This window comes from Sphaeramia orbicularis, chromosome 15, assembly GCF_902148855.1.
Source record: "Sphaeramia orbicularis chromosome 15, fSphaOr1.1, whole genome shotgun sequence".
In the NCBI taxonomy this organism is placed as follows: domain Eukaryota; kingdom Metazoa; phylum Chordata; class Actinopteri; order Kurtiformes; family Apogonidae; genus Sphaeramia; species Sphaeramia orbicularis.
The window spans coordinates 29,724,856-29,747,770 of record NC_043971.1 but is presented as its reverse complement, the minus strand read 5'-3'; the positions used below and the strand labels follow the sequence as shown (position 1 = coordinate 29,747,770).

At 39.1% G+C, this 22,915-nt stretch overlaps 1 protein-coding gene across 10 annotated transcripts; it reads right to left on the bottom strand.

Moving 5' to 3' along the window:
* Positions 1-2,657: 2,657 nt before the first annotated feature.
* Positions 2,658-22,915, bottom strand: LOC115433971 (pleckstrin homology domain-containing family A member 1-like). Of its 10 annotated transcripts, XR_003937440.1 has the most exons (15): positions 22,781-22,915; positions 15,978-16,212; positions 15,015-15,071; positions 14,842-14,887; positions 12,029-12,126; positions 11,482-11,613; positions 10,712-10,852; positions 9,259-9,327; positions 8,628-8,692; positions 8,425-8,488; positions 8,117-8,206; positions 6,702-6,775; positions 5,828-5,902; positions 4,706-5,043; positions 4,463-4,579 (listed from the first exon to the last, which is right to left on the bottom strand). XR_003937440.1 is itself a non-coding variant. In XM_030155582.1 (14 exons), the coding sequence occupies exons 2-14, from the start codon at positions 16,116-16,118 to the stop codon at positions 4,348-4,350; spliced, it is 1,284 nt and encodes a 427-aa protein (XP_030011442.1). In that variant the 5' UTR covers positions 16,119-16,212; positions 22,781-22,915; the 3' UTR covers positions 4,211-4,347. The 10 variants fall into 10 exon arrangements, 8 of the variants coding, with proteins under 8 accessions (XP_030011448.1, XP_030011442.1, XP_030011446.1 ...); XM_030155582.1 differs by lacking the exon at positions 4,706-5,043 and having other exon boundaries at positions 4,211-4,579; XM_030155586.1 differs by lacking the exon at positions 4,706-5,043 and having other exon boundaries at positions 4,211-4,579; positions 10,712-10,849.

Below are 22,915 nucleotides of genomic sequence, written 5' to 3'. Positions count from 1 at the left end.
GGAAGTCTATGCCCAAAAGGCAATTAGAGAGAGGTCTAAAGGCTGGATGATGCAGGAAACTCAGAAATAGTACTTTTGAGTGACAGCTTCCAAGCTTTGAGATCTGAGGTCAAAGGTTAAATTTTGTGTCACCGGATTGCTGACATGAGATAAAATAAATCACGCTCACCAGTAGGTTTAGCAGTGGCCGGCCTACAGCATCGTCAGACCTATTATGTGGATAATTTTATAAAGCACAAGGACGTAGGCGGGAAATGGTGGGAAAATATGCAGATGAAAACAACCTCATGTACAAGGAACACCCATTCACAGACCAAGGCCAGAGAACGCAGCCAAGGATGGACGACGTTGAGGTCTGTGTGATGTCTCCGCTCCAGTCTGCACGTGTTGGCTTGTGTTCGAGGCCCATGAGAATCTAAACGAAACCGGTTTCCACAAGTAAAGGCCTAATGACAGGCTGGGATGTACCGCTTTGTGTGAAGGTGGAGCGACAACTGTGTCAAAATGCTTCAGATCTCAGCCGCTCTGGATATTGTCACTGTATGCAAATCGCTGCAGCTCAGGCAAATTAAGACTGACTGATCATCTTAAATGAATGAAAATAACTGTGCATATGCATTTAGAACATTCATTTGAAGAAATGACATGTATGCAGATGTATTTATGTGTTTATGTTTGTTACGGTCATCTGGAAACTGCAATTTCCTAAACAAAACAACTAAGATAGATTGTTTTATATGGACAGATTAACCCATAAAGACCCAGTGCTACTTTTGTGGCAGTTCCCAAACGAATTTTTCTCTAGATTTAACCTTTTTTAAGTGATTTACCACTATTTATTATAATATTATCCTCTGTCTGTTTGTGTTTTTAGGTAAAAATCACGTATTTTCCTATATTTAATTCACTGATCATGTAGATCAGGGGTGTCAAACTCATTTTAGTTCAGGGGCCACTTTCGGCTAAATTTGATCTGAAGTGGGCCAAACCAGTAAAATAATAACATAATAATATATAAAAAATGTCAACTCCAAACTTTTCTCTATGTTTTAGAGGAAAAAAAGTACATTTATGAACAGGTTTACATCTACAAACTATCCTTTCAAACAATGTGAATAACATGAACAAACTGAAAAAATAAGTGTAATTTTAACAATATTCTGCCTCAGTTTATCATTTCCACATGTACATTATAACTTTCAGATCACAGTGGATCTACAAATCCACAAAACATTTAATAACAGGCAGAATATTGTTAAAATTGTACTTATTTCTCCCTAAACATTTCAGGTTGTTCATATTTGTTCAGGTTATTCACATTTTTTTGCGAAATTATACTTTGTTTTAGTGTAAATACATGAAAATATTTACATTTACAAAGACAGAAATTTGGATTTGTGAGTATTTATAGATTATTATGATAGTATTTTACTGGTCTGACCCACTTGAGATTGAATTGTTCTGAATGTGGAACCTGAACTAAAAGGACTGTTAATATCTTAGTGTAATTTTTGCATTTCACAAATTCATCCCAAGGGCCGGACTGGACCCTTTGGCGGGCCAGATTTGGCCCCTAGGCCGCATGTTTGACACCTGTGATGTAGATGTTCATAAAAGCTCGGAATAAAGTTGAGGGTTATTAAATCAGAAACAAAAAACTGAAGAAAAAGTGACTTTTTCAGCAAAGATAAAGCAAAAACAAGAGCCTCCATCCACTATCATTGATCCAACTCCATAGGTTTTACTGGTGAAGCAATGTTGTAGAAGATGACAGTGTTTCCACATTCACTATGGAGCCATTGTACGTCCAAATGGGTCATATCTGATGACCATCAAAAGATGACAAGCTGTATTTTACACCAATTATTTACATGTATTAATAGGATTAGTGGATCAACATTGATTAAACATTTTAGATCAGTAGATGCTTGTGGTCATCAGTAACTGTTTGGGTCTTTATGGGTTAAGAGGGCATCCCATTTTAAGGCAAAGGTAAAAACAATAGCAAACTTAGATGCAGGAAAATAGTTTCTTAATTTAATGAAAATGTATAAAACATTATAAACATTATTAAGAACTGAGAAGTTGCTACAGATGATTGTTTCTGACTGTTCATGGTCTAGTGACCCCTTTGAAACATGCTCAAATATTTTTAGAATCCTTCTTCATATGATATTTAACTGTGAGGGTTGGCTGGCCGTAACAGGTTGAAAAAATGAAGGAAACAAATGATAGATATGCAGTAATTAGTTTTCCTTTGGGATCTTAAATAATGAAGAGAACATTTTTTAAGGTTTCCCACATTAAATACTTTTGATATGATGATAGTTTTTTTAAAATAATCGTCTATAGTGTGCACATTCTGTATTTTTATTAAAGTCCTGCTATATTAATACTATCCAGGAATCTCTTGAACACATAAATTACTCCTGTTTTCATTCATTCCATGGCATATTGAAGACAGAGTGAAGATTTATCTCTCACCACAAGAGGGCAGAGGGAGCTCTGTTTACTGAAGACCCAGGAGCAGAATATACCAACATGACTGCATTTCTGTCTCTGTATACTTTGGAAAACTGTCATTTTCCCTCCACAGACTGAGTGAACTCCCAGGAAAAGTTTATCACAATGTTAAATGAAATTTCAGGAAACCCGAGCACATTTTCAGTGTTTATTTCTTTCAAGTCATCCACATAATAAATAGAGAAGACAATTCAAACCAATTACGTTGGACTGAAAGGGGATGAAACACCTTAGCTTTGTCGGGATAAAAATAAAGCAGGCACTTAAAAAAATATTAGTGTATATTATTTTGCGAGATTACAGTGGGATAGTTTTGTATTAGACCATGAGGCTGCTGCCTGCTACTGGGTGAACCGTCTGGAATATGCGTCTACAAGCAAAGAAAAATCAGTCGACTACAAAGACTTGAACACAGCTCTGTTCTGCAAACACAGTAAAGAGTAACTAACAAATAAGGAATCACTAAAATATTAACATGAAGTGTCTTGAGAGTTTTTCAGTTAAATTATTAAGATGGTATTTATGAAAAAAATGACAACAAGCTTAGGTATCTCTCTGTAGCACTATCACCAATTCCCATTCACACCGTCAGTCTTCTGGTACATTAAACTGAAGTTAATGTAGAAGTCTGAGACTATTTATGTCTGATCTTTTGTACTTCCACACAACAATTTCACTTCTCTGTCAGTAGAAAATTCACTGTAAAAAGCCAGTCCTAGTTTAGGATGTATTCAATAAACTTGAAAGCGATTAACCGATTTAACAACTAATAACCATCTTCTGCCTATGCAAAGATCTGAACACAAAGGGCATGGCTTGGTGCGTCAAAGTAAAATGTGTGATATTTTTGGCATCGTTAGCATTTTAATACACACGCTGCATCGCAGAAATAGTTTGACTTTGCATCCAGTCCTACATGAATCCATATTTGACTTATAATTTGCATTGGAACAAACAGCTGTCAGACGAGACCTGAACCGTACACTTAACACTGGCCAACAATATTTGACAGATCCAGTGCTACAATAGTGAGTTTATGAATGGACCACACACTTGTAATTAGTACAGAGATTACAGAGGTGATAAGTATAGGAACGTATGAGGAAAGTGTCCTAGGTGGAGCTGCTCATTGGACGTTAGATCGGACTGGAGTTCTTCTGACCAGTGTCCATGTGTGAGTGTGTGAGTGTGAACAGAGTCTGAGTGTCTATCTCAGTCAAGTTTCTCTGTTTACAAAAAGAAAAGGATTTGGTTGCATCCTTGAAAGCTCCCTTATTTACTTGGCACAAAAGTAGTTTACAAAAATCCCAAAGGCCCACAAATACTGTTGAACACTGCTGTGCCGACGCAGGGTAGATTAAGTGTCTCTTGCTGCATTCTGGTTGGCACACAGAAACAGAAAAGTGTATTTTGTTTGACAACACCAACTCTAAGGAAATAAATACACACTTTTAAATGCATGAGCAGGGTAGCTTAGAGGGGCAAGGTGGGTCATCTGATTGGGTTGAGAGTGCAGTTCAGTGGGGAGCCTACTTTTTCTCTTCCACACTGACGGCATTTCAAAGGGAGGAGCAGTTGTGATGTGTTTACACCGCCGTCCACCAACAGCTTGACCTTTTTTTTTAACACCAGTTGTTTTCCTTTTTATCGTCCATCTAAAGAAGCAAGTGTCTGGTGTAGAGGCTCAGACCTGGCTCACCGGCAGGTCAGCGTCATCCAGGTCTAGGGGCGGTTCAGGTAAATGTGGCTCAAAGTTGCTCCGCCGTCGCCATGGTGACTCCTCTGAGTGCGTGATGGTGGTAACGGTCACAGGTGGCTTGCATGTCACTTTGCCAGGCGTGTCTCCTGCAGGGACAGGCGTGCTGGCGCATGGCTGTGACTGGGCCGTGGCAGCAGGCTCATGAAGTGCTCGCTGTCCCACGCCAGGCTGTGAGCATGTGCCGCACGTGACAGCAGCCCCCCACTCGGGGTAACATGATGGCATGGCAGATATGGGCGAGCGAGGGACGGGGGGACCCGAGGGGCTGCGGTAGAATGTGGAACGGCCGCCGTGTTCCTGCGGTAGAAAGATCCACAGGGCACAGAAAGCATGAATCAAGGGGACAAGACAACGTGAAAGATTAGTAGAATTATGTAACGTCATCTGCAGTTTATTTGTAAAGAGTGAAAGTGTTGTACAGACTTGGATTAGCACCAGCATGTGGGGCCTGATGCAGCTTTAGCAGAGTTGGTACTGAAGGTTGAAGGTGGATACAGTTGTAGGTGTTGAAGAAAGAAACACTGACAGAGTGGAGATGGTGGTAGTAGCAGTAGTAGTAAAAGTAGTAATAGAAGCAGAAGTATTAGAGGGAGTAGTGGTAGTAGTAGTAGTAGTAGTAGTAGTAGTAGTAGTAGTGTCAGCAGGTTTTAGGTTTGGAAGTCTCAACAGGTTGCAATGGAAGAGCAGGGTGCCTTAGGAAGCAGTGGTTGGTTGTTGCCGTGCTCATTAGTTCACAGCTTTTCACTGTCACATTTCAATCTCTGAAACACAAAAACAGACGCATGGGAGAGAGAAAAGGTAGAAAAAAAGAACTACAAAAAAACAGAAGAGCAGCAATATGAGGATGGTGAAATGTTGGTTAGATCAACATGTAGAACCTAAAAATGGAAACAGGGCTTCTACAGGTTTCCACAAGGTAAATTTCAGCCTTGTTAAGATCATTATGAATGTGATTTAAAACCTATTTCACCTCTAGTTAATGGTGCTGCCAGATTTTGGTGAAATAAATACCAAACAATACTGAAGGATGGTAGACGTTCTCTGGTGCCCTTTATGTCAGCCTTATATGAGGGATCTGCAGAAACCCTGTCATAAACACTCAAGTCAAATATCTGTGTCAACGTTAAGGTCCTCTAAACAAATGTTCTTCCACACAATATTACACTGTCATGTGTAATAAGTGACATCCGGTGGCTTAATAGGCTGTTAATGTCAGTTACTGAGGAGCAACAGTCCAGTCAGGACTTTAAAAGCATTTACATAATCTACTCCAATCAAAGAGCAGGTTCTTTCTGTAGTTCACTCCACTGTTATTGTCACATGATAACTGTCTATTCCATTAGTGCATTACACTAAGACTTGCACTGTAAACATAACACAAGCCCATACAATTAATACAAGCCTGTAACTCCAGACATATGATTGAGCATTGATGTGAATGCATTTCAAAGACATTATTTAACATACAGGACACAAAGATATAGTAAGTTTACACAGAAACAATTATTTTTTTGACATGTGTATGAGAAAGAGAGAAAAACATACAGGCAGCGAACAGGAGGAAGGAGGAGAGACAAGCAGGATGTCACACATCTAAGACAGGTACACAGCTGCAGCAGGCTGCAGAGATAACAGGGCATGAAGGGAAGAAAAACAGAACGAGTGAAAGACACATGTACCAGGTAATAAAGACACAGAAAGAAACAGGGTCAAGGTATTCAGAGCTAAGCTGCTCAGGCTGTCCATGCAATGATGGAGTTTGTCTGAGGGAGTACTGTACATCCGTACTCAGTGTTTGAATATTTTTCAAACCTTTTCGACACAGATACGTCATCAATAATGGTGAGGGCAGGTGAAAGTTATGTAAGTGAAGCCATATGACGGGATGGAGGCTGTGACTGCAGGTTTTTCCAACAGTTAGATGGTCACATTAGAGAGGCTCAGAGTCATTCTGCACTGGGCAAATGTTTAAATAGAAGTCATCCCTGGATCTGAACACACTTGGGGTGTGCTTGATTTGTGGTGGCATCCTTGTGGCGATTCATCACATGCAAGAGTAGATAAATCAAGCACACCATGTGTGTTTTGATAAGTCTAAAACAAGAATTTACCTCTAATACAGAATGGAGTGGACTACTGTTCAAGCTCAACATAACGGGTGACATTGAGCAAAAAGAGAGAAAGAAAACAGGATGAAAGAAGCAGCAAGGGAGAGGCGTGAAGGGAAGAGCGCTTCTTGGGTTATCACAGCCACAGTCAGGATGTGGTTCTTAGAAAAAGGAACATCAGATGTGTCATCAGATCTGATCTGCTCCCACAATCTCTACAACCACAAAGGGCCAGCCAGTGAGTGGAAAGTAGTGTTTAAAAGTGAACTTAAGTTTAAAGGGGGGGGGGGGGGTTATAGGAGCTGACATACGTGCTGCTGCACTCCCCGATTCGGGACGTATACCTCTGTATACAGGGGTTTGACAGCCGTCTGGCCTGCCGCATCTGCAACAACACAGTGCAAAGCAGGATTAGAGCAGATGGGCTGTCTGCCCACCAAGAGAACAGGAGGTGGAGAGAATGTGACAATGAAAGACAGAAGGGAAAATCCAACATAGGAAGAAGAGGAAAAAGAAGGTAAAAGAAAAACAAGCATGAGAGAAAGAAAGACAGTGGAGACAAGAAAGAGCCAAGTGTAGAAAAAGAGAGAGCACAGGTGTTGAGAATGATACCCATCTAACCAGGAGGGACCTGTCCTCCCTCTGCGGTCAGCGTTATGGAACTGGTTTACCTCTATCCTCTCACCTGCCAACTCTAGCTGGCTGTCACTGTGTATGTAGACTGCTAATAGGACTGGTTCAGCAGCTCTGTGTAAAATATGTCATGATCTAATGTGTGAAAGTTTTATGTACAAAAACACCACACACATATGAGACAGCACAACGGAGACAGAACAAAGTGTAAGAAAAAGTGTGCATGCAGTACCCCCTCCACAAAAATTCATTGAGGGAAGGCTGAGAGCTTCATGAAAAGTCTAAAGTTTTAGTAAAGCAAGTCCAAAACTTTAGATGTAGAATCAACACATTAAATGTAGGCAAACCACACAAAAGTAATGTTGTAACGTTCAAAGTACTCACCAAGTAAACCCTACTGACCTACATGAACATATGTCTAGTAACATGAGTATGTCCAGGGTTTTCCCTTGATTTCTGAAGGCTACGATGCTGTGCTTGTAGTCAGGGAGTCATGTGGTCAAGGGCTATGAGGAATTTGATATTACTGAGCTAAGAATTGTGCATTTTCACTTAATATTTAGATTTTATCATAAAATAGTAATTAAAAAACACAAGATTGGAGATTTTCTCATTATACTCTGATATTAACAAGACAAAAAAACTACCAAAAAAAACCCCAAAACCTATGGAATATATAAATATAATAACCTATAGTGTCCTGAAATAATCCTGCACATTAAATGCCATGTAAAGTAATAAACAAAATAACAATGGTTAAATCATAGTGAAGAGAATTAAACTGTGATTAAGCACAAATGAGAGCAAGACATGCAATGTCTTCTAATTTTTTAATCATTTCATTTGGCTTAGATGTTGTGAAATAACCCTCTAGTCCTAATGTCAGAGAAAATCCAGTATAACTTTAACTACTGTAAAGCATAGAATTGAACTGTGAAAAAAAGTAGTTACAGACCTACCTTAACACTACTTTATATCTGAGTACATTTCTCTTGTCCTATTTTGTGACACTAGTCCAACTTAGGGTTTACAAAACAGACTGAAGTCTCTTCCAGTGGTTTAGGTTGTTATTACTGTGTCAGCTGATACATACCGTAGCGGCAGACCTTCCAGGTCCGCGCTGGGCCACTATGGCCCCTGAGACCGCCTTGATCCAGCTATGCATCTCCTCTGGACTGTCCGCCTAGAGGAGACAAAGACAATACCAAGGACAGTGAATGCTGAGACAAACAAAGAGACACAGGGTTGGACAGGAAATCAGAGTGATGTCAGTAACTGTGATGCTCAAAAACTGTTATACAGCAAGCAAGAGAGCGACCGGTTCAGTGTGTTTATGAGTATTACAGCGACACAAGAAGGAAAATGTACTGCCCCTTCATTTTTCAACATCCAGCGTCCTACCTGTATGTAAAAAGTCCTCGATGTGGTGACGACTTCAAACAGATTATCTCTCATCATAATGTCGCTACAACAAGAGTGGAAAACACGTCAGATCATATTTATCTTGTCACATAAATCACAAGATTAAATCAGTAAAAACTAAACACTATCTTGGACAAAAGGCATTTTTGTACAATGGGAATTTGCTGGGGCTTGTTAAATACCTCTGTTTGCACTCCTGGACTTTGTGAACTTCCTTCAGTGGAATCATTCTCAGAGGCTCTTTCTCCTAAAAGCAAAACACAACAGTGGATGACACTCAACACATTTGAAAATCTACAATGTTTTAGAAGTACTTTCTAAATAGTCTTATATTGTGAGAATGAGTCTATTGTAGATTACTTTCCTGCTAACAGGGAGAACAGATTGTTAACATTTCTTGTGAAGTAGAAAACTGCTAACTTTGGGCTAAAAATCACAGTAGTCAGAAGTTTTTTGACCTGGTCATTTGATACAACAGAGTGTCCTTGGGTCCTGTTGATAGCCAAATAAGACAGATAAAGCTGTCAAATAAGGGCAGACACTGACAAGGACAGGGTAAGGGATGTGATGCATTATCCTGATGACAGTGTGTGTGCGTAAGTGTAAGAGAGGCCGAGAGGCTGAAAACAAGGCATGAAATAACATGTAAAGTGAAGGCACTGAATTCCTCTGACTGTGAATGAAACATGTCAGAACTTGGTACTGTGAGCCTGGAGATATTTTGCTCTTGAATAAGGGGGTGAAGCCAATACACATGCACATAATAAAAAAGTAAAAAAAAAACAAAACAAAAACTTGAGATAAATCAATTACCAAATCTGATTTGAAGTAACTCATTGAATTTTCTTCCAGAAGAAAGTATCGTCGTTTCCAGTTCCTCATCTGTTGAAAGAAAGACATCAGAGCTGTTGTACAGTGATTTGCTAGAATTGCTCATTTTCTACAATAATGAAATGGTGGTTCTGATTTGGCTCCATGACTCCATCAGAGTAAACACAGCAAGGCTCAGTTTATCATGACTACTCAATTACTAAGCCATAATTCAAATAAAATAAACATTCTACACTTCACATTCTAAAAGCTTTTATATTCCTTTTCACTACTCATTTACTTTGTCAATACACTTTAAATTTGATAAAAAAAATTAAAGTGCAAGTTCATAATCAGGGTTCCCACTCTTTCTTTAAAATTATTTTCCAGGACATTTTCAGCCACTACAGAGACAAGTTACCACATCATACACTAATCCATTCGACTGTCCCCCTCATTCTTTGGAAGTGTTCTTTTCTACAATTGGAACTCGCATTTACCCAGATTGTTTCTATGTTTATTACTCAGACATTTGATGTACAGTCTATGGCTATAATTCATCTATGAAGAATGACTGTAACACATGTGTCATAGAATAATTCTAACACACCCACAGATTACAGCGTAGCACTTTATTAGCCTGACAAACTGGAATTACAATGTTCAACTGGGCAATTCCCAACTCAACTTCCTCTTCTCTCTTACTTTCTCTCCTGCACTTCCTCTAATAATTTTTTGATTCAAAGTCAACAGGCGCGTGACTTGACCCATTTGTATATTTTTGGTAAATCACTGAAAAACTATTTCCTTTGTTTCATCTCAGTTTCGGCACACAAGGACACAAGGTAGGGGGAGGATAAACAATTTTCCAAGATAACTTAACCATTTCCAGGACATTTGACCTTTTTTCTCATTTTCCATATGATTTCCATGACTGGAAAATTGGTCAATAATTTTCCAGGTTTTCCAGGACATGTGGGAACCCTGATAATGCACACATTTTTCCCACTTAGCACATACTGTATGTCCACTATTAGGGTGTCTGCAGTTTTCGAGCCAAACTGACTCCAAACAGATATGAATGTCTGCAGAATTATATGTTCTGTTGATTAAGTTATTTCATGTAACTGGGATGAAGAATGATACTATTTGACTCGTCTTTGCTTGGAGTCTTTCACCAATATGTACATCTACAGTACCTACATTCCTTCTAATTAAACTGTGACAAAGGCAAAATGACTATATATGACAATGTAGCGCAGTAAAATTTCTTCATTGCTGTCCAGCTGCTTTTCTTTTTCCCACATCTGCTCAGTGTAACTAGGGGCTGTTAGCAGTTAGTCAGTCTAATAATGACCACTGTAAACAGCCTAATTCAGATGAAGCTAACTCATACTTGTGCTGACGCAAAATTATCACATTTCAACATAGAACCATGAGACCGACAGGAACTGACCACAGCTCCCTGCTTCACACAGTAGCCAGATTTGATGACCGTGTGCTCCTGAGCTGGCCTTCCCAGGAAGTACGGCAGCTGGCTGTGGGAGCGCTGCATGGCCTCTCGCTCTGCTCTCTCTGCACCATCACCCCCTTCCTGCTGGGGGATGAACAATACAGTCAGATACTTCATTCTCAAGAGTTTCAAGTTACAAGGAAAAACACATACATACAAGTTTTTTTGTTGTTTTTTTTTGATACAGGGCACGATTATGATGTAGAAATAAGATTCTTTTTTTTATTTTTTACACTTATTTTATTTATTTATTTCTAACATGCAAAGAAACAAAATAAAACAAAACAAAGAAAAATAAGATAAAAACAAAACAACATTTAAATGTACAGAATCTATAAGTACTGTATGTCAAGTCTGAATTTTGCATGGTCGAAAAGGAGTAAGAAGAAGTATAAACTTATTTAATCCTACCTCTCAAGTACTTTTACACCTTTATCACAAACTTAATACATGAATCAAACAATACATTTTTCCTAATTTAGCATCCAACCCACAACTAATACATAATGCAGTGACTGAATTATACACAACAATATGATCATGGTAGTACAGTCATACAAACACACATCAACAGTTCAACAATTTTCTTCAATAATTACAGCATATTTATCAATACAACATTATCCATAAACAAACAGCCCTCTGTAAACTCTGTAGAGTCAGTATTTTATGGCTTCATTTATTGTGTAAATCATGTGTTGTGTGTTTATTACCTGTGTCTGGGTGACAATGGGGACTCCTCCAATGATCTCTGTCTTATAGGAGACTTGTTTCTTGGATCCTACAACATCCGGCAAACTTTTCTGGTTCTCTGAATTTTGCTGGACATCGGATGCCTTTGGCACCTTACAAAATTGCACAAACAACTGACATAAGTAATCAGAGGACAGTTTTTAAATACACAGTCATACCAGCTGTCAACAGCTGCTTAAGTACATCTGACTAAGGAATTCCTGGAAAAACAGAGGTAGCTAAACATATATCTACACATTTACTGTTCCCTTTCCTATTTGGATGATTAAGGCCTCAAAGAGAACAATGCCAATAGTCTTCCATGCCTCAGAATATGAAAGCACGCAATACAACAATACAGTATCCTGTTAGTCATGCCATGACTCATTCCTATCTAGTTTCATTTTAGTCCTGACTATTTTATGAACAGGAAGAAATAAAAAAAAATTCTCCCAATGATAAAGCATGAGCTGAAGGAAACGATTAGTGGAGTTGTATCAGGAATGTCAGTGTGTCTGTTTGTCTCACAGTGATCTTAGTGGCTTTATTGAGAGCGTTGACCCAGTCCACAAGGTCCTGCTGATCATTGGCCTGCAGGAAGAACTTCCTCATCCCAGCGTTGATGACTAACACATTATAAAAACAACAATGGGAGAAAGATTCAAGTGAAATTTAGAGAAAAGAAAAAATACTCTTTTCATTCATTGTTTGGTGAAAAACACTGTAGAAAAACATTGTAGATAAGCACTAAATACATTAAAAAAACCTGCTATGGAGATGGAGTTAACAAATTATACTCTCAGTCTTTGATGTAACAAATAGGATGATGTGTATCAGGAGACTGGCTGCCACAGACTTCTTTGGAAGTGAAATACAACTGAGCCAAGGGACTCTCCCCCACACTGCCAGCCATATTCTCTGCAACTGGATGACCCTGCTAGATTCAGCTGCTTTAGCCTCAAACCACCTACCCACTTCTAACCATGACGGAGGAAAAAGCCCATGGCTACCCCTAAATATTCGCACACATTTGCACGCCTGTGTGAACATGAGCTGTACACCGTTTTTCAATCACAAAGAAATTTTTGGGTCAAACACTGATTAGCTATGGAGCAGGATTCAGGAATTGAAAGAACTCATGTATCTCATTCTCTCTGTCTGCCATAAATCCTTCGATGCAGCTCAAACCGTCCCTGTGTCTCTTCTATTTCCCTTTTACACCACGGGAATAAATCACATTAAAGTTCAACTGGTAAATCTGGTGGGGGTGAGCTGTAAAACGCACTAAGAGCTCATACTCTGTCAACAATGAAGATCATTATTCCTTGTTCCTGGTCTGTGTGTGTGTCATTTGAAGATATGTGAAACCTCATGCTCATTCCCACTTCCCTGCAAATAAATCTATCTGGTTTCCTTCAGATGACTGGTGTGAAGTGATCATATCATCATATTTGTCAAGAGTTATAACTGTATGTTAAGAGAGGACAGGGGATATCTGATATGTACACGTTACAAAATAATCTACAGGGCTGAAATATGTTCAAAAAAGACCAAAAAGTGCATAAATGCTTTTGATCTTCGTACCATCACAGACATATCTACGTGGAGCAGCTCTTCCTTATCCATCCTAAAATGCTTCTTAAACTTTTGAGTCTTTTTAGTTTTCTTGCTTTTCTTCTTTAAGTGCAGGAAAAGATACTACAGTGGAATTTCTAGATATCAGCAAAAACTCATGTTTCACAAACTGCCATTTAAAATAGCTTTAACACACAGTTGGAATCAGGTTCCCTTTAGGATGTCAGCATCCTGTTGAAACCTCAACAAGGCAACTGGTGTTCACACACAGCTGGACACACACACACACAGTTAACAGTAATCAACTTCTTATCACACTAGTATTTTTCCTGCTATTGAAGCAGACAGGCAAGAAGGAGAAGACAATAATAAACAATATCAAGGCATGGGGTTTACTCCTAAATAACCCTGCTATTACTGTATATGATGGCTCATGTTTATGCAACACTTTTCTTCTAAATTTAAAATATAGCTATTGCTTGCATGCAAAATATTCACTCTTGAGACAGATCAAGTGACTTTTAGGAAACATTTAATCTATAAAGTGCAGATTAGCAAAGAAATAATTAATTACATTTTGTGGAAAACCTTATATAGACACTTGCTGCTCTAGATAGTAATGGTATGGAAATAGTTTGAGGAGACTGTCTTATTTCTATCTTGTGGTTTACAAGAATGAATGATTGACAAAACTTTACAGAGGCAAGTAATACCATTAAACAGTTGGTGGACATAGTTTGACCACAAACCATTACTTGATTTTTAACGACTTAAAGCTATAAATATAACACTGAAATATTAGCACCATTATAAAATTGCTCTCCTCTCAAAAAACAAACAAACAAAAAAACAACAAAACACCGTGCTATGATGAACTGTTGTCTTAGGAATTAAATGTTAACTTAAGCAAGTCCTTCTATGTTACAGTTAATCATCTGATCCAGTGTCATAAATATATAAGTAAAACCACTTTTAACCCAGCATAGGAAGTAGAAGACTAAAAAGTAAAATAAAAAAAAAAAATACAAAAAATACAAAAAGTACAATCAATGCAGATTTAAAAGCATTCAGCTTAAAACTGAAACAGAACAAATAAAACAGCTTTACTGAGGTGCAGTTTGAAAAACTATAAGCGCACAACTGAAAAAAAAAAAAAAAAAAGCCAACCAAGCACAAAATTTTTTACTATGTTGAGAAAATACTCCAAAAAAAGGAAAAAAAACCCCACAAGCTTCTAGTTTTAACCCCTTAACAGAAAATACAATTCATCTTTCAGAAAAAAGCAAATATTCCTACACTTGAACTACCCTTTAAAATGAATAAAAAGTGTCTTTTTCAGTCCAATCTATCATTAACTGAACATAAAAGCAAAGCTCAAAGCAAAGCTAGAATGAAAAGTTGTTAGTTTGATAAATATGAGCCCAGGTTATTAACGCTGACCTCCTGCATCATCATATGTTGCCTAAACACACAGTGTTTAACAACACTTTATTGGGTTCAGTGGTGAGGAAAGTGCTTAACTGAGTCTAAAGGGTAGACAAGGACAGCAAACGGTTACAGTGAACATACTGTAGACACAATGACGTGTATAAGTGATGGTGTCTACACAGCACTGCAGGTGCATCGTGTTTATTTGAGGACCTGCAGTTCCATTTAATTTTTCTGTATTAAAAATCAGTAAATAGAGACTAATTCTGTACCTCTGTAAACCACAACATTGATCTGTTTATTGCTGAGAACTTAAAGTTTTATCTGTGTATTCTTACCAAAGCAGAACTCTGCCTTAGGCCTCAGCTTTGTGGCATCGCTGACCTAAAAGAAGACAAAGCTCACAATTGTTAGCTTCTCAGTTCACTCGAATAAATGGACTCAACAGCTGTTTATATACAATCTTATCATGTTAGCGTCAGATAAGATCATTGGCAATGTTTATGCTTACCTTAGAGATGTAGGTGAGCTTGAGAGAGCCTACACAGTCTGCACCAACAGGTAAGTTCTGTGGGAAAGTGATGAGAAATACGATCAACCATTTATTTACTGAGGAAGCTTAAGCTGCAGAGACAAATAAATCCGTTTTAGTCAGCAGCCTTAATTCTAGATTAAACTGAATGTGATATGGGAATGAGGTAAATTATAGAGTTAGCTCAGTATACTTTGGCTGCACTCCATGGTGCTTAATTCCTGTATTTTGCTGTAGATCTCAAAGTAGCAGCTCCAGATTTAACATCATTAAAATTTAACGTTTTTAATCTAAAAAAAGAAAGGAACCCTTTAAATTATTTAAAAATCACCCATGCACTACAAGGTTTATGAATACTTTATGTAACAGCACACTTACAAATACAGCATCTCCAACAAAGCATGATGTACACGAACAGAGTGACACTGTAATAACTGTGACACTGAGGATAATGGGGCAAAAAAAAGGATGACCACTTTAGTCACTGTACTTCTCAGTACTTGCTACGTGACCCCATCCAGAGAACTAATCCCAACTGATCTTCATCTTTTTTCAGACAGGTTTACACATATGTCTGCTAGTAACTAAAATCAAGGAGTTGTCCTCCTGTGCCTGTAGTTTGTACCCCCATTACTCTAAACTACAATAACAATTTCCAACATTTTCCATCCTATTATTACTGTCTGGTCTGTGCATTAGAGCTCATACTTTGTAATGTATACTGAGATACAGTGCAACTACAATTAGCCATTAGCTAACTTTAGTTGCCATTTGACACGATAATCCACGCTACCATCGTTAGCATCTCCTGATCTGGTGTTACCTGAAGCCTGTCCTCTACGTTCCAGCATAGAAATTAAACATTAGACCAGGAAATTATCTGGAATGCTTTGCTGCACGTGCAAAGCTACTAGCTAAGCTAACGCGGCCCTATGTAATTACCTGTGGGTTGTCCATAAACCACACCAAGCTTCCCTGCTGCGTGTCCAGTATGAAGTAACGGCGCAGGAACTTGCCACTGCTCTCATTTTCCTCGATGTCCAGGAAGCCACAGATGCGGTTCTGCCGGTCCACGTAAGGCATCTCGACGCCGGGACATTCCCTGGCCTACTGGGGCCAGGCGTGGAGAGGAGAGGATCGGAAGGAGAGCGGGGGCAAGAGGTACCGGGAACAATTCCTGAAGGACAGAGGGAGAAAAGGGTGATGCATGAGGGAGGGAGTGAAGGAGAAACTTCTGTTGTCTTTGTGGTGTGCCTGGCTCGCTTGTCCTGCTGGCTTTTTTCTTTCTCTCTGTATCTACAGTATCTCTCCTCTCTCTGCCACCTGGAGCTCACTATGCTACTGTCTGCCAGGGGATCATGTGACACAAACCACAACCCCGCCTTTATCCTTTTATATCAGCCTCACCCACTCTTTCTCTCTCTCCGTCTTTTGGTCTCTCTGTTTCTTTTTTTCTCCTCAAACATACATTTCACTCTGACACTCTCTCTTCTGTCTTACACCCACTCTCGGTTGCTTGCTTTCTGTCTTTCTACCTCTGGCACTCCCCTCTTGCAGTCCTGTCCTCCCTCACTGTCTTTTCTATCTCCTCCCAGTTGCTCTGATCCGATTTGGCAAGCCTCTGGCCAGCCCCTTCTGTCTCCTCCCTCCCTCCACAGCTGAGCACCCACTGGAGCATGGTCAAAAAATAAAAAGCTACTGAGCTCAGCCATGTTTTCGTTGTGGGGGGAACAAACTAAACTAAATACCAACAACCCTCTGGGCTGAGAGGGAGCGAATGTACAATATTTAACCTGCAGATGTCTGGCGTATCCCTGCAGTCTACTGCTCCACAAAATCCACTAAAAGTAAATGATTACGTCTGCTTATTCGAGGTGTGTGATTTCAATGTCAAACTCTATGTGGGTGGGTGTAGTGTATCTGTGGGCATACTGTCGCATTAGGCTGTTTAAGCTGCTGTCATTTTAGACTGAACCTAAAATATGTGAGTGAGAAAGGTCTTTGGAAAGCACAGATAAAGACACTCTTTCTCCAGGGCTTTATGAGAACTGAGTGGGTGGATGGGGGCAAAGCAGGGACAAAAGGCCTGGTTGTTGTGCATAGATTCTGGGCTGAGACGTCTCAGTTGGCCCCTGCATCTAACCCGCGTTACCCGTTTAACACTCAGGCACGTGAAAACACTGTCAAAGCCGACTATCTCAACAGTAAACAAATACTGATTGTTGTATGAGAGTGAAAGATGTCCTTCTAGAGTTTAGTTATCCAGTAAATCAAGTCGGGTGCAAAAATATGACTACGGCTGCTCGTGTATATGTCATATGAGTAAAATGGCTGGTTATGTAAAGTACATACTGTAACACTTTTCTTCAGGACAGGTAAACTGATGACCTATTTACTTTGTTTAACATCTTTGAAACACATCTACAGTTTTCAGAACAAATATTTCTACTTCTACTGCAATACTTGAGCTTAAATTACATCCATAAAAAAGAAACAGAGTGAACATAACAGACACCATATTTTATCTGGTCAATTCCATTTAATTTGTAAATATAGGCTACATTCATTCTTGCCTATTACATCTGCAGCACATTCCACAAAAGTAAGGACAGTAAAGCATTACCTAATGTTGCCAATTCTTTTCCAACACTTGTGGCATTTAGAGACTAGTATTGAAGGCACGCTTTTGTCTGTTTCTTCCTGTAAATTACTCTTAAAGGGGTCATATTTTGCTAAGCCCCCTTTTATTAGTGTTTGGAACATTTATTTGTATATTTGGGGACCCTAATAGTTCAAAACATTGGAATTTGAACCCTCTAGGTGCTGCAAAGCTATCTTTATACTCATTTCGGCAAAAATCGAGTGGATTTCTACAGCCTGTTTTAATTCCTGCTTAATTTGTTACGTCTATAACTAGTTGCATCATGACATTTGCACACATAAGGTCAAGACTTCTGCCGAACATTTCTCTGAGTACACCATAATTGTTTGTCAGCAGCAGCGGTTGTAGTCCATACTAGAGATCTCACAATACCAAATATTCAATAGTCGATACCGATACCACTAAAATCACACGATTCTCGATACCAGTCAATACCACTGTAAAAAAAAAAGAATCATAAGAACCCATAAACTTAAACAAGAAATACTTTAAGTATTTTCATATAAATGAATATTGCCATTGCCTCTAACTCTCTCATCCGTCTGCACTGTCAGTCACACTGTTTACTGCTTTGAATGCACAGACGTGATTCGCTGAGTGGTATCACGTGGGATAGGTCTACATGCATGCAATTGGTTTGTGCATTTCCTCATCTACTCTACTGTAAGCTGTGCTGGTTAAAACAGAAGCGCTCCACCACCGGCTGTAGGTCCAGGTCCCTCAGGGACAACTTCTGAGTCCAGACCAGGACCGCAGTATAGTTTCTTGTTGACAACATTTCGCATCAGCGGTGGCCCGAACGGGCCAGGCTGTAAAAACTGGGTCGGGCCATCGGACCAGTGGCAATGTTGAGCTCTGATGATATCGCATGTCAAATGTTAAATGCTGAATAATGGAACTCACCTTGAATTCTTTAAAGAGATCTGGGTGCCTGTCTTGAAGGTCCTTTGTTAGGTTTGTGGTATCCCCCCCCTTCATTTGAATCCCGCAGCATTTACGTAGTGGCTTATGCATGTCAATAACCACGTCGTGGTCATCTGCCTCAAATGCCAAGTACTTCTACACAGGACTTTTGGCCCCTTTTTATCCATTAGAAGAGGCGAAGCATTTGCTGCAGCTGTTGACATTCTTTCACGAGTTCCTGTACCTGTTACATGTATACTTTCGGAGCGTAATACCCCCATCAATTCCGGAAGAGTAGTAGCCTCCCGATGGTACTGATTCTTACTCAGGTATCGGTTTTTCCGTTTCTTAAAAAAAATGAGTATCGACAGGATTTTTTTAACATAGTATCAAATGCTATCATGAGTATCAGTTCTCATGACATCCCTAGTCCATACTGAATATATGTCCAAACTTCGAGACAATTACCTAAAATGTTCAGGTGTTGGTTGAACGGAACAGAGCAGCACAGCCAACTACTTGGAGGAAGTGGGGCATGAAGTGGCTCATGTGCATTTAAAGGGCCAGTGCTCAAAATGACCATTCTTGTGTCATTACTCAGAAATAGGGTTGAAGATGGGACTGTGGAGTTTAATTCATAAAAAATTCAGACCTAAGCATAGCATTTACACTTTATGTAGACTACAGGGAAATGTTTTAAAATGCATAATTCCATTTTAGAAAAACAAAATATCACTCCTTTAAAATGTGCAACAGTTATGCAGTCACCACGCATTATCTAATGGGGTCAACTAGGGACAGCACTAGTCCCATCCACCACCTACACCCTCTTCCACCTCAGCCATGCATTTGTAATGTGTGCAGAATTTTGCATTATCTTGTGAAAGTATGCACAGGGGTCACAGAGAATGCTGTTGTCTTGAGGAAAGTGCTGATCAAAAATAGCAATGTCCCATTAATTGGTACACCACAAAAGTGACAATGACCTCAAATGTGACAGACCCAGGTTTCTGGACTTGTTGCTGGTAACACTCTCGAAGGTCCTTTTCATCTACAGCACAAAGTGTCCATTTCAACTCAAAAGACCTTGAATATTGTGAATACTGAATATGTGACCACAGTCCATGTTTCCTCTCAGTGATGGTCAACCCCAAAAGTCCAGAGCAGTCAACAATGTTTCTGGACTTAGTTACCATAGAGTTTTCCTTTGGCACAGTTAAGATTTTACTGTCAATTGTGGACGTAATTACATATTGTAGTGCTTGAGCTACAGTAATTGTGAGCCCATGTGGTTCTATCAGTTATAGATGAACGACGGTTCTTGATGTGTCTTCTGAGGGATTGGAGATCATGGTGTTCTGCTTAGGACTATGCTCTTGCCCACATCAAAATAAACAATGAGATTCACTGAAATGCTGAATTCTATTCTGCAATGAAATGCACGAAATATCCTAAACCCTTCTTGTCTTTCTTTGAACTCTTAACTGCTTTTCTCAAACAAACTGGCGATCCTCTGCCCATCTATGCTCCTCAAACACTAGACCCTTCCTAAATGCAGCTTTTGTTCTAAATCATGTTCACAAACACCTGTTACTGTCACCTGTTTCATATCACATTAGAATTTGATTATTTTAGCTCATTATTAAGTCAACCTAAATCAACTCACTCATATCTTTTTTTTTTTGCAAAGTGTTACAGCTTAAATGTAAGAAATATATATATATTTACAAAATGACTTAACAAGACAAAGCAAGAAATATACTGTGTCAGTGCTGTCTATAATGAAAGACTAGTTCAAGTACATTTTAATGTTGTTGCTTTTCACTAATTTGTATTTTTCACACTGTCCAAACTTTGCCTTACTTTTGGTTGTTAACAGAACAACAACAAACACCTATAAGGATAAGTCCAACCAATAAGTGACTTTTACACACCTATAGAAGTGATAATAGTTATTACAAGAGTAATACAGAGCAGAAAAAAGTTGTAAGTTTGTAACTACCAGAAATGAACCATCGCTGACTCTATTATAAACTGAATAACTGGAGAAGAGAATGAGCTGAGTTTAGATCAGATGAATAAATTAATGTCTCGGGGACTAAAAATCAAACCAACCGTGAAGAAATCTAAGTAGGATCTACTTAAAAGTACAGCAGGTAGGATTTAATATCCATTACTCCACACAGCTGCATTACTTGGTCATTCATGCCAAACACTACTAATGTAACAATGGATAGTAGCACTTTTACACTATTAACTTTCCAATCTTTTTAACAGCACATTGGTTAAGTTTCATGTTACTTTTACACTTCAGTCTATTGGGGTCATATATCGGTGAGTTAGTTTTGTCAGCTGCTTCAGCTCAGTTACAACTGTTACACTAGTAGTTCACACACATGGTCTAAACACCTCATAATTTCTACAATTAATTTTGTATTGTGCAACCATGCTTCACTTCGATTTTATATACAGATAAAATGACTAAACCACTAAATTAAAACTTTAATTTTAACTATACCACGGCCTGACTGCAGACTACACTATGCAGCTGTTTCAAGTAATACAAGTAGGAAAAACAACACATGTGTAATGTACTAAGCTATAGGTGAACAAAATGAATTTGACAAAAACAGCAAATGCAAGACCCAGAAGAAAATGTGTAATAGCAGGTGAAAGATCAGACACTGAAACAGCTCAGATAAGGCGTTATGAAATATTAGATGTCTAAACTCACACTTTACATTTGGTGAGCTTTGTCTGTCATCACATGGCAGGCAACTGGCCACACGGGATGGATCATAAAACAGTAAAGCCCAGCTGGACAGCCCAGTGATGTTTTTTTTTTTTTTTTTTAACCTGCTTTATACTTTTTATTCTATGTTTTATTGCTTGTTTTACAATTTCCTTGTTTACTGTACGGTGTCCTTGAGTGCCAAGAAAGGCACCTATAAATAAAATGTATTATTATTATTGTCAACATAATTTGTGCTCAATTTATTAGGTCTACTTGGATAACAAAGTCAAATCTAACAACTACTACACCAATACATTTATGAAGACCAGTGCTTAAGTTATGACACCAGTGGTGAGGTATAGGTGTATTTGTGTGTTTATTACAACATTATGAGTTCACTGTTGATCTGCTCTACACTTTACTGAACTATCTGCTGATTTTCTACATACACCAGCTGCTGTATCAGATTATACAAGACATTAAAAGCTGTATCTTAGTGTCTTTTTCTTTTGATGATGTCAGCCTTCTACCATATCATCAGAAATGCAGCAGAAAGCAGTTTTAATGCCTATCACATACTAACTTAACACCGGATTCCAGTGTGGGCCACAGTCGTTACAACTTATGTTACATGGCCGAAATCCACCTGACTTCAGAAAGACATATGGGCAACGTCAGCACAGGTCAAAGACAGGACAGACAGGTCACACAAGTTCTGGTCAGTTTAGTTCATCTGGGAGTCATCTGTCTGGTCATAAAAGCAGCAGGGCCTATTGGTTTAGGTAGGCCTTTACAATGTCTAATTCAGCCAAGATCCTGACTACTACAGCAAAAAAAACTAATGTGGCTTTTACATTCCCAAAGCTGTGGATTTAAAAAATGGAAATACCCACTGGATAATGTTAGTGACCACAGAGATGTCCAGTTAACTAACAACTAAACAACGATGCTCCTAGATAATTTCAGCATATATTTAACTTAACATTCATGACCTCAGACAGCTGTTAACATGGTCACAGGATGGTAAAACCACGCTAGCATTATCATCAGTGCTGTCTTGATAGCTGTATACCAGCTGGGACACGGCTAATAGCTAACTATGCTATACGCAACTGGACGGACTACTTCACATCCCAAACATGTAAACCGATACACACCACAAGCTAGCTAACAACGTTTTCTATGTTAATTACACAAAACAAGGCACCAGTACTGATTATAAAGCAGTCATAACAACCAAAAGGCACTTCGCTTGCCGCTGATATCTAGCTTTACCAACGGCAGAGAAGTTTTGTCATGAACAGTGTTGACTAGATTTGCGCTAGCTAACACTGGTGAATCCTGCTATTCATCACCGTTTAACATCAACTGTCAACTTCAACTGGACAAACACTGAGGCAATGTAATCATCCTACTTATTTGGTACGATAACGCAGAGACTCTTACCGAACTCTTGTGTCGTTAAGGTGTGGGATAAACGGGTATTAACGTGTGTTTAGGGTCGCTCCTCGCTGCCTCCTCAGCCCATCTCCACTGATCCAACACGGACGAGCTCCAATGCTGCCTCTGCCTGGTGGGTGT